Source organism: Orycteropus afer, unplaced genomic scaffold (genome assembly GCF_000298275.1).
Source record: "Orycteropus afer afer isolate SDZICR_OR568_19922 unplaced genomic scaffold, OryAfe1.0 scaffold00117, whole genome shotgun sequence".
NCBI lineage: Eukaryota > Metazoa > Chordata > Mammalia > Tubulidentata > Orycteropodidae > Orycteropus > Orycteropus afer.
Genome location: NW_006921704.1, coordinates 2,611,443 through 2,624,255, shown reverse-complemented (window position 1 = coordinate 2,624,255; position 12,813 = coordinate 2,611,443). Strand labels below are relative to the sequence as shown.

Genomic DNA, 12,813 nt, shown 5'->3' with positions numbered 1-12,813 from the left:
ACTGGGTTGGTTTCTGAGTTATGTCATCATGTGTGTTAATGGTCAGTTGTTGTTTGCTCTTGTTGGTTCTCTGTCCAAAGGACTCCCTTTAGCATCTCTTGCAAGGTTGGTATGGCTTTAACAAATTCCTTTAGTTTCTGTTTATCTGGGAATGTTCTAATTTCACCATTATAATTGAGGGACAATTTTGCCGGGTATATAATTCTTGGTTGGATTTTTTTTTTCTTTCAGGGTTTTAGATATACCATCCCATTACCTTCTCGTCTGCATGGTTTCTGCCAAGAAATCTGAACTTAGTCTTCTTGGTTGCCCCTTGTAGGTAACTTTTCATTTTTCCCATGGTGCTTTCAGGATTCTTTCTTTGTCTTTGGTTTTGGTGAGTCTGATGATGATGTGTCTTGGTGATTTTCTTTTGGGGTCTATCCTGTTTGGGGTTTGTTGGACCTCTTGAATGAATATATTCTCGTCTTTCATCAAATCAGGGAAATTCTCTTCCAACAAATCTTTGACAATTTTTTTCTGTGGTTTTATTTGTCTCTTCCTGTTCTGGAATTCTACTTACATGTAGGTTATTCCTTTTGATGGTATCCCACATGAACCTTAGTCTTTCTTCATTTCGTTTTGATCTTTTTTCTGATTGATCCCTTTCCAAATAAGTATTGATATATTTGTCTTCAATCTCACTAATTCTGTCTTCCATTGATTCAATTCTATTCCTTTGCCCATGCAATGTGTTATCTGTTCCTGAGAATTTAGTATTAATCTTCTGGATTTCTATCTGTAGATTTTGTATCATTTCTAATTTTTCATTTATTTTGTCATTTTGTTCTTGTATTGTCTTTTGAGGGAACTCTGGTAGCGTAGTGCCTAAGGCACTTAACTGCTAACCAGAAGGCTGGTGGTTCAAACCCACCAGCCACTCCTTGGAAGGAAGGTTGGGCAATTTCCTTCCATAGTGATATTGGCTCGGAAACCCAAGGAGGGGTCACTATGAGTCGGGTCCAACTCATCAGCAAACAACAACATTGTCTTTCAAAATTGTTCTAGGGTTTTCTCTGTGTTTTCCTCAATTTTTGTCAGTGTTTTCTTGATCTGTCTCTCAGTCTGTTGAAGGTACCTAAGTCTAATTCTTTAGAATTCCTTAGTAGGGTGTTCTAATGTTGCTTCTTCCTCAGGGATGTGTTCTGGGTCTGTATCCTGGTCCCTCTTTGCTACTGCTTTGTCTTGCTTCTTTGTGTGGACTGTGATGGTTTGTTGTCTCTGAGACATTGTGACATTTTTGTGTTTATATTTAATTGGTGATTGTATGTTAGAGTGATTTTCCCAAGATTTTAATTTTCTTTGTTTTGTTTGGATGTATCTGTGTAACCAGGGTACTGTACTCCTCTTTTCACTAGTTGACGGCACTTATGCACTCACCATCTGTCTCCTTTCCATTTGTCAGCCTCCCATATGTCTGTGCTGTCTATGGCAAGCAGAGCCTATTCTTAGGGCCCTGGAATCTGAATGAAAATGCTGTCACTTTAAATATCCAAAATGGCCACCTCTTGTAAACATTCAAAATGGCTGTACCTTCTGGACAGCCAAAACCCCACAGCTCAGTTTGTCTCCTTTTTGCTATTTCCCTTCTTAGTCATCAGCTACCTGTGCAGTAGTCCATGCAGCCCTTGGTGAGAAGGGCTGATTTTTAGGTTAATTCTCAGGTCTAACACCACTTGGAAATATTCAGGCTGTCCATACTATCAGGACAGCTGACAGTCTGCAGCTCCATTTGTCTCCTTACTCACTGTTTTCATTCAGGTTCCTCTACCAGTTGATGTTTAATCCTCCCTTTCAATGCTCAGGGCTCCACGATTATCTTTTTTGTCTGTGCCAATTGGTTTCTCTTTTCTTTGTTGTAGAGGGTCTGTGTAGCTTGTCTGCCTATTCCAGAATCTTACCAGAAATCTGACCTTGTTCAAATTTAAACTGCTTAGATTTCACATAGCTCCTGATGGTGAAGGGAGAACTGCTCTACTCCTACCTCTTCACCTTACACCCCCAATTCTGGTCTGTACAGAAGGGAGGCTCTTGTGTTCACTCACATGTGGAAATTGTTGATACACCACTCCCACACACACATTTAATCACAAAACCTTCAGCCACCCCTCACACCTTGGCATGTGCATATCAGCAATGCAGTTTGCTTTTAGGGAGCTGACTGAAGAAACTGGTATGGGGCCTGAAAGTGAGCTCAGGACCATTTGGAGTGGACAGTCTATAGTCTCATGAGCTGGAGAGTGATATGCACAGAAGTTGGTAAAGTAGGGCACATGGCATAGTGAGTGCCTAAGGCATTTTGACTGTCAACCACAAGGCTGGTGGCCACAACTTGGAAGGAAGGTTGGGCAATCTACTTCCGTAGTGATACTGCCTCAGAAACCCAAGGAGGGGTCGCTATGAGTTAGGACTGACTCCACGGTAGTGGGTTTGGTTTGATCAGGTTTTATAAATAAAGTTTTATTTATTTACACCCACACTCAGTCATTTACATATTTTCTACAGCTGTTTCCTCATGATGATGGAGTTGAATAGTTGCAACAAAGACTATATCGCCTACAAAGGCTAAAATATTACTATTGTATCTTTTCCAGAAGTTTTGCAACCCTGATCTAGACAGTAGGGCAGATGGGGGCATATGCTCTTGATGCCGTGGACTTCCCACCTATAGAGAGTGAGTGACACAGCCAGAGGGCCACAGAGGGGACGTTTGAAGTGTAAACCATGGGTCCTTCTTACCTGGGTCTAAGAGAAGTACTGTATAGGTGTACCATTGCTCTGCATTGTCTTCTCCACTCTCTCTCTTTCCTAATTTAAAACACCTATCTTTGAATCTCATGTTATTAAACTATACCAAACTTATTGCAATAAGTCAACTGTGGACCCAAAGTCACGCTCACCATTCCGGGTTCATAATATGACAGAACATTCCTGTCATAATTCTTCCTATTTTATATAGAAAAAGGAATCAATAGGAGGAAAACTTCCCTAAGCTCTTGTATGAGCACGTCTCCTTCTATGTTGGTCCTTCATCAACATATGCCATCTCTCCCATCTCAAAAAATAAGTAATAACTACTGCCATCCACGACTGCCTTTGCTCTCTTCCTGTCATAGTGACTTCTAGAATGGGGTATCCTTACTTTCTATCTTTAGTTCCTCCATTTCTATCCCACCACTCCACTAAAACGGCTCTTGACAAACCCAACAGAACTTCTCACCTTTAGCCACATACAACCTTGCTGACCTAGTTATCCTCAAAACTCTCCATGATAACTCCCTGACCTGTGTTTCCTCCTACATCTGTGACTATTCCTTTATATTCTCCTTCAGTGTTGTAGTTCCTGGGGCTCTGACCTCAGGTCCCTGTACATATTCTTCCAGAGCAATGGCATCCAGTTCTACAGCTTCACTTACTCTCTCTATGCTTGTAATCTCTACTTAGTTCTCTCTTCTGGATCTCTCTCCTTAGATAACTCAAAAACATGTCAAATTTAACACATTCAAAATCAATGTCTTCTGTCTTCTAATGCTCCTCAGGTCAGAAAATGGCACTACCATGCACCCTGTTGCCCAAGAAACAAATTTCAGGTCATTTCTCCCTACTGTGTCCCCCAAATCTAATCAATCATTGAATCCCATCAGTGCAGATCCATTCACTGCTTCATGAAGTGTCCAGACAACACATATCCTCCTGGCAAGAAATTCCCATCAGGACTTCCTAACCGCAGCACAAGGCTCTATCAATCCATTCTCTTCACAAATCTGATGTTTTCCCCTTGATTTGTTATGATAAAGTGTTATCTCCTTAATGCAGTCTCATTGTTTCTGTGTCAACTCTCACTTCTCACACTCTATGCTCTAGCCATACTCAATTTCTTCGATCCTCCAAACAAGTTAAATTTGCCTTCTTTCACTTCTAGACCTTCTCTGCTGGCCTGGCGAGAAGAACGACAAAACAGAAACGAGATTAGAAAACCATTTCTATAGTCTAGGCTGGCGGGAACAAAGATATGAACTAGTCAGAGACTAGAAGACTGGAAAGGAAGGGATGGTTGCAAGAGACAGGTGATAAAAGAGTTTATGTACATGTATCCCTTATTACAAATCTGAACACCAGAGCTAAAAGCTACAAGTTCTGGGTTGCCTGAAGTGCAGGAGGGTTAGATGGAGGCAATAACTTAGGCTCTTTGACACCTGTTTGGCCCCAAAGTTCCATGTTGTATCCTAGTTATCCAATATATCACTGGTACTCAATAGGCCCCTTAGAAGGCTACCAGGTCAGGGCATCAGGGAAGATAATGTTTAGAGAACAATCAACAGTTAATAATTGCTAAAGAATTGCTTTACAACTTACTAACACTCGCATTTCTTGTTTAAGAAAACCAAAACACCCATTGCTATTGATTTTGACTCATAGTGACCCTGTAAGACCAAGCAGAACTGCCCCAAAGGGTTTTCAAGGCTGTAATCTATACGGAGCTCTGGTGGTGCAGTGTCTAAGGCACTTGACTGCTAACCAGAAGGTTGGCGGTTCAAACCCACCAGCCACTCCTTGGAAGGAAGATTGGGCAATCTACTTCCATAGTGACAGTGCCTTGGAAACCCAAGGAGGGGTCACTATGAGTCAGAGATGACTCCACAGCACAAAACAACAACAACAACAATCTATATGAAAGCAGACTGCCACATCTTTCTCCCACAGAACAGCTGGTGGGTTCAAACTGCTGACCTTTTGCTTAGCACCCAAATGCTTTAACCATTGCACCAGCAGGGATCCTTCTTGTTTAAGAGAATCATTTAAAAAACATGAGCTAACGATCTCTTACATTTAATCTTTCTTCCAGAAGGAAAAAATTCTTATGAATGATCTCACTGATCTTTATAATCTGAAATCAACATTTCTCCAAAGTGGCACTGTTGACATTTGGGGCCAAACAATTCTTTGCAGTGGGGGCACTCCTGTGCATTGTAGGATGTTGAACAGCATTCCTTATCTCTACCCACTAGACACCAGTGTTGTTGCTGTTGTTGTTGTTATGTGCCGTTGAGTCAGACCTAACTCACTGTGACCCCTCCTTGGATTTCTGAGGCAGTATCGCTGTGGAAGTAGATTGCCCAACCTTCCTTCCGAGGAGTGGCTGGTGGGTTTGAACCTCCAGCCTTCTGGTTAGCAGTCAAGTGCCTTAGGCATTACACTACCAGAGCTCCTGTAGCACCCTCCTAGTTAGCTTATAGACAACTTCAATTATTCTCTATAAGCTGGTGACTCTCAAATCTATGTCTTTAGCTACTGCCAAAAGTCCTATGGGGGGCCAAAATCACATATACATGAGAAACACTGTCCTAAATAATGTTTCCAAAATGTTCTTCAATGAACAAAGATTACCTGTAGGCTTGGGAGAGACATCGGAGTCCTCAATTTCACTTCCCTCAGTGCAGTCAGTATCACTTCTGGCAGTGCTCCTTCCAAAGCTACTCTTGTTGCCTTTAGATGGCTGCACAGGCAGTAACTCTGGGGAGGTATACGCTGGTAGGAAGTGGTCATCATCCAATTCCTCTTCGGAACTAAAGGGGGGAGTCCTAAAGAAATCAAAACCAAAACAGGTGGTGCTGTGTTCATAAATTTCAGATTTACTAACTATGCCTTGTGAATGGTCAGAACTTGCTCAGATAATCCCCAGAGCACAAAATCACATAGCAGTGTGACCAAAGATAAGATGGTGGTATGTTGAGGAGTTACGCAAAAAGAGTTATTCCAGATGTACCAACCATGGAGAATATTTGTCAAAATGCACTGAAGTTACAACATTTCTCCTCTAAATCCAAAATTGCATATCCTTCATATTCTTGGTTTTTACATACCTAAGAAAAGCATTTCTCAATAGAAGGAAATATTTCCTTCAATAAAACTATTCCACCTCTTAAAACAGTATTGTTATTTGTTACTTATATTTACACTGTATCTTACAAAGAGTTTACATTGACACACAATGTCATTTGATTTTTTAACTGAAAGGTAGGATATGTATTATTACCTCATTTAAAAATGCACAGAAGTTTATAGGAGTAACCAAACCAAACCTACTGCTGTCGAGTCAATTCTGACTCATAGTGATCCTACAGGACAGAGCAGAACTGCCCCATGGGGATTCCAAGGCTGTAAATCTTTACAGCAGCAGACTGCCACCACCTCTTTTGCCCACAGACTGGCTAGTAGGTTCAAACCGCCAACCTTTCGGTTAACAACCAAGTACTTTAACCACTGTGCCACCAGGGCATCTTTATGTTGTTGTTGTTGTTATGTACCGTCGAGTCAGACTCGACTCATAGAGACCGCTCCTTGGGTTTCCGAGGCAGTATCACTACGGAAGTAGATTGCGCCATCTTCCTTCCAAGGAGTGGCTGGTGGGTTTGAACCACCAGCCTTCTGGTTAGCAGTCATGTGCCTTAGGCACTATGCTACCAGAGCTCCCAGGGCATCTTTATAGGAGTATTAATTTATTTAATAAGTACTTACTGGGCACTTAAGTGTCACATAATGTATCAGTCTTTTAAATGTTGATTCTGTTATATTATGCCCCATGAAATGAAGCTTGTCCAAGGATATGTACATGAAGAGTGCTTTTGAAGGGTAAGTCACCATTCATATCATCTCCACTACACAATGCCTCAATGAAGGTATATTTATGGCATCCATATCCTCAGAATAAGGCAGAGATCATGAATTGTTATTGTGATAAAATTAATTTTTATTCATAATTATTAATAATAATATACCTACCATTCATTGAGTATTCACTAAGTGCCAGGCACTGAGCCAAGCCCTTTTCATATATTCTCATTCAATTTGAAGAAATATATGATGAGAAACCAGTATTTATCCTCATATTACAGATAAGAAAACAGAGATTTAAAACAGGTAAACAACAAAATCAATGAAACAGTTAATGAGTGACTGAGCTAAAATTCTTAGTATCCTCAGAGAACCAAAGAGAGTAAAGTCATTATCAACTTCCACAAGGATCTAGAACACTGAAATATCAACTGGAATAAACCTACATTTTCACTGATCCAGCCTTTAACGCCCAACATCATTCATTCAATTTAAACATATTTATTGAGAAATTGCTGGACTCCGGAGATAGGGATACAGAAATGATGCAGGTATAGCCACTCCTTGGAAGGAAGATGGAGCAATCTACTTCCATAGTGATACTGACTCAGAAACCCAAGAAGGAGTCACTATGAGTCAGGTCCAACTCGACGGCATGTAACAACAACAACAACAACATCGTCTCAGTGCTTTGTGGAAGTCACTATATAATGTATGTTGTTGACTTAAGTAATAAGTGATATGGAAACAAACATAACACAAAGTAAGACATCACAAATTTACAGCATTTAAAAATTACAGCTTTACTAAATGATTAGGTATGTCTATGAAATGGGGAGTGTATCCAAGATCATATATAGGGTTGGCAGACAATGGTCCTATAAGTTTATGTGAATGATCAGAATTCCCAGGTGTATAGTAGAGCTGACAAGGGGCAAGGTTGGAGTCACTGTTTGGTCATAGCCAGCTACCCAGAGTGACTGAGTAGTTGAACCTGAGGGCTTGGGACCATAGTCGCAGGAGACATCAAGCTCAATTGGCATAACATACTATACAGAACATTGTTCCACCTCCTACTTTGGCGAGTAGTGACTGGGATCTTAAAAGCTAGCAAGCTGCCATCTAGATGCAACAACGGGTCTCTCCTCGTCAAGAGCAAAGAAGAAAGAAGAAAACCAAAATTCATGGAAACAATCAGTCCTAGCGACTGGTACACCATCCGATCTGCAACCTATACAAGTATGAGACCAGAAGAACTAGATGGTGCCTGGCTACCACTGTCATCCACTTGGAAGGGATGTAGGAGATCCTGGATAGAGAGGGAGAACAATGTGGAACAAAACTCAAAATCATTTGGAGGCAAAAAAAAGAAGGTGGGGACCAGGTTTGCTGGTCCAATAGAGCCTGGTGGAACCACTGAGACTATGGCCCCTAGCTGCCCTTCACGTCTGGAATTGAACCCACACCTGTGGTTTCCAGCCAAACGAAGTACAGGCATGTGAGTTAAACATTTACCTCAAGTAGACACACGCCCTGGAGAAAACAATCATGGGAGAAGGAAGGGCTGCACATCTCCCTTGTGTACAGGGAGACAGCTCAGGGCACAGGAGAGTAGGAGGAATGGTCACTGGGAAGAGGTAACTATGGGGTGGAAGTAGGAGGGGAGCTGTTGCATTGTAAACTGTGGTCGATGACATGAGACAAAGTATATGTGAACTGCTGTATGGAAAGTGAATTTGCTCTGTAAATCTTCACCCAAATCACAATAAATAAAATAAAATTTTTAAAAAAAATTACAGCTTTGGCCAACAACAATAAGCATGCTAATTTACATTGAAAGGGACATTGAGTGTAAAGAATTTTTTTAATGGCCTTCCCCTCCTCAAGTACTCACGTAACAGTTGGAGACTTTCTCAGAAAATTATCTTCTTTGAAATTTTTCCCAATTCTAAAAAATAAAAAAAAATTTCTAAACTGCCTGAGTGAATAATATAATTTAACAAAAATTTCTATGTAATTGGTAATTTTTACTTCTAACATATACTTATGAAAGAGAACAACATAAAAAATCTCCTGGTATCAACGAGAGACTGGTAGGAACTACGAGTGTAATTCTCTGCTGGGTCAAGCATTAACAAGAGAATTAAAAATACTCACTTTGGGAAAAAAAAAAAAAAAAACTCACTTTGAAGCTGATGTCCTATCAGTAAAAACAGGTTTTTGTCTAACCAAATGTCTGCTTTTCCGAGGAAGTTGCACTGCTTTCGGGATTTCTCCAGTTGAAAGGGAATCCACTTGAGAAGCACAGTACTTATCTGGAATAGCAATACCACCCATGAGTGTCCACTGTCTTTGTGCTCAGCAAGTGGTAAGCAAAGGTGAACCGTGCAATACTGTCTACACTGCCCTTGAAACAAATAAGCAAGTCTCTAGAGTTTAGAGTCTACACTAAAGGCTTTGAAAAAACCAAAGAACATAAAAACAAAATCAAGACCCAATATAGACATGTGCTGCTTAACATCTGTTGGGGCAACATCCAGCTGCCTATATGTCCATGGTTCCATTATTTTTTTAAAAAGAGAAAGCAGCTCTACTTTTATTATTTCCCCCTAATAGTTTTAAAGATCCCAACTCCAGACTCTTACAGCACTGGACCATAGGTAGGATACGGGCAGGTGAGGCAGAGGGCATGGCTCTCGGCAGGAGTTCTCAGGCTTTTCCTGGTGGTCTACGGCCTGGGCTGCTCCTGCCATTCAGGCAAGTGGAACAGCGGGTGGGGCTGATTATGCTTCGTTCCCTCCCTGCTCGCTTCCTCTGCCTCTTCTCCCACTGCTACCCTCTTAGCCACCACTGCTGCTGCTGTTGCTACTGCTACTGCACAGCCCACTCCTCCAGCCCCCACCAGCAGTTCCAGCAGCAGCAATGAGGACAACTAGAAGCCGGCTCCCATAACATTTTAATACGGTGTCTGCATAACATCCAAATCCCACAACATCCTATTTCACAGAATGTATTGTGGATGTGAAGTAACATATACCTGTACTTAATAATTCAAAGAGTAAGGGAGTTGCCAATGAAACACAACTCATTTTTATGTAAATCATTTAAAATTTTTAAAAGGTTGCTGAATTGCACTCCCATCTGCAGTGATCAATGGAAGTTGGGTAACGGGCTTACCTGAAGACAGCAATGTTCTCTCCTCAATTTTACAGCTGATCTTATGCTCAAGGAATTCCCGAATTTGATGAATATTAGGCATTTGTCTTTCTCTTTCATGTCTTGCCAATTCCACAGTTCTCAGCACTCTATTCAAGTGATCGCTTGAAATACCACGAATATCCTGAAGAATTAAAATATTAATCGTAACCTATTATATAATTGTGGGATGTTTTCATTTCACAGGCTTATGTTGGTATTAACTGTGCAAGCCTTTCAGTCCATCCTTCCTGAGCTCCAGCTGCATAAAAGGTGGAGGAAGCCCCAATATATAACACACTGTTCTGATCCAAAAGCCCACAGTGAGCTGGACACATGAGGTATGTGTATAACCAAATGACTGGTTAGCCAATAATGTAAGGCCATGTGTGATGAGGACTGAATGAATCCACAAGGGCTAGAAGGAGCATGGCCCACAGAAGACTCCATGGTCAGAGAAGACTTAAAGGGGAGAGTAGAGTTGTGCTCTGAAAGTGGATGGGATAAATCAAGTAGAAACAAGGGGTATTTCCAGATGAGCAGAAGTACACTGTTCCTGGGAAGGGCAAATGGTTTGCACTCATGTACCTAAAGGTTAGTGGTTTGAACCCACCTTCTAGAAGCACCACAGAAGAAAAGCTGTATCTGTTTCCATAAACACTATAGCCAAGAAAGCCTAATGGAGCACAATTCTACTCTGTCAGAAGTGACTTGATGGCAACAGATTTAGAGGTGCCTTGTAGGAAAAGCATGGAGGAGAAATAGCCAAGGTATGTCCAGTGGGTTAATGCTACAAAGGACCAGGTGATGAGATGTCAATAAAAAATGCTGTTAATGTACATGTCAACTTAACTGTTGTTGTTTTACTACATATTATATATTTTCCACAATAAAAAAATGTGAAAAGCAGAAGAGTGTATATGGAATCTGACACACGGAAACTATTCAATCTGGGAACAAGAAATACAATTTTGGGTGAATATCTTAATGTAGGGAGCTCTGGTGGTAGAGTGTCTAAGGCATTTGACTGCTAACCAGAAGGCTGGCAGTTCAAACCCACCAACCACTCCTCGGAAGGAAGACTAGGCAATCTACTTCCATAGAGATACCACCTCAGAAAGCCAAGGAGGGATCACTGTGGGTTGAATCGACTTGATGGTATCGAATTTGGTTGTTTTTTTTTTTTTTTTGGTATCTGAATGTAGGCAGCATTTCAACTGCCTGGATACAAATCCTGGATCCTTCCTGACTAGGTATGTGATCTTAAGCCACTTCCTTAACATCTCTGCAAAATGTAGATAGTGTTACTTATTTCAGAGATGTATTTCAAGTTTTAAATGAGTTAATATTTATAAAGCTCTTAGGAAGGTGCCTAAATATCATTTAAGTATGTAATAGAAAAATAATGTTACATTAGCTTCTGGTATCCAAATGTGACCAGAATTGATATGCCTTCTTCTCTTAATCTGATTATTTTTTATTTAAACAACACCACTAGTAATTATTCAAGAAATGAATGAACTTACTGCATCAATCCCCAAGGTTTCCAGTTTCTCCACCAAACTCTGCTTTAAAACTGCTCTAATTTCCTTAGTGAGGGAAGATTTATTCTTCAAGGCTTTCCTTAAACTTATCTTGTTATTTAATTTCTGCTCATTCTCCCTTCCTGAAATGAGGAGAAATATGCTAAAAATGAATTTCAAGAAATACATATTCAAATCTCTAAACAGATAATAGTAAAATATGACTCAAATAGAAATAAACATCTCAAATATTCCTAATTTGGGGGATATTTTAGTCATTTGACACAATATACAGTGGTTATGTATAGTAGCTTTTTTCTTCTTTTTTTATTGTGATTTGGGTAAAGATTTACAGAGCAAATTCACTTTCCATACAGCAGTTCACATACACTTTGTCTCATGACATTGACCACAGTTTGCCACAATGCAACAGCTCCCCTCCCACTTCCTCACCATAGTTACCTCTTCCCAGTGTCCATCTACCCATGCACTCCTGCCCCCTGAGCTGTCTCCCTGTCCCTAAGCAGCCCTTCTTTCTCCCATGATTGTTCTCTCCAAGGAGTCTATCTACCTCAGGTAAATATTCAACTCATATGCCTGTCTTGTTTGGCTGGAAACTATGGGTGTGGGTTCAATTCCAGAGGTGAAGGGCAGCTAGGGGTCATACTCTCAGTGGTTCCACCAGGCTCTATCAGACCAGCAAACCTGGTTCCTCCCCTTTTTTTTTTCTCCAAATGATTTTGAGTTTTGTTCCACATTGTTCTCCCTCTCTATTAAGGATCTCCTACATAGATCCCCTTCCACGTGGATGACAGTGGTAGCCGGGTATCATCTAGTTCTTCTGGTCTCATAGTCATATAGGAGGCAGGTCTGATGGTGTACCAGTCGCTAGGACTAATTGTTTCCATGAATTTTGGTTTTCTTCATTCTTCTTTGCTCTAGACAAGGAAAGACCCATCACTACATCTAAATGGCAGCTTGCTAGCTTTTAAGATCCCAGTCGCTACTCGCCAAAGTAGGAGGTGAACAATGTTTCGTATAGTATGTTATGCCAATTGAGCTTGATGTCCCTTGCAACTATGGTCCCAAGCCCACAGGTTCAGTTACTCGGTCCTCTGGGTAGCTGGCTGTGACCAAGCAGTGACCACAAACTTGCCCCTTGTCAGCTCTACTATACACCTGGGAATGCTGATCATTCACATAAACTTATAAGACCATTGTATACCAACCCTATACATGTTCTTGGATATACTCCCCATTTCATAGATATACCCAATAGTTCAGCCTGTCGACCCATCTATCCACCCATATACCCTTGTTTGCCTTCACTGACAACGCAGTACTGCATGTGCAAAAGGGTTCATATTTGTTGTCTGTACCTCCCATGTACCTCTCTCTGTCTTTCTCATCCTCAATGCTGCCATATTGGTCACTCACATTT

The 12,813-nt window shown here is 40.9% G+C and overlaps 1 protein-coding gene across 1 annotated transcript in view; it reads right to left on the bottom strand.

The window, feature by feature from the left end:
* The window catches only part of DZIP1 (DAZ interacting zinc finger protein 1), a 122,708-nt gene that overhangs the window by 20,180 nt on the left and 89,715 nt on the right, over positions 1–12,813 (bottom strand). The window contains exons 14-18 of the mRNA XM_042781414.1: positions 11,376–11,515; positions 9,832–9,994; positions 8,840–8,969; positions 8,549–8,602; positions 5,428–5,621 (exon numbers count right to left, since the gene is read on the bottom strand). Coding sequence (XP_042637348.1) covers positions 5,428–5,621; positions 8,549–8,602; positions 8,840–8,969; positions 9,832–9,994; positions 11,376–11,515 — 681 coding nt within the window. The remainder of the gene's footprint in view (positions 1–5,427; positions 5,622–8,548; positions 8,603–8,839; positions 8,970–9,831; positions 9,995–11,375; positions 11,516–12,813) is intronic.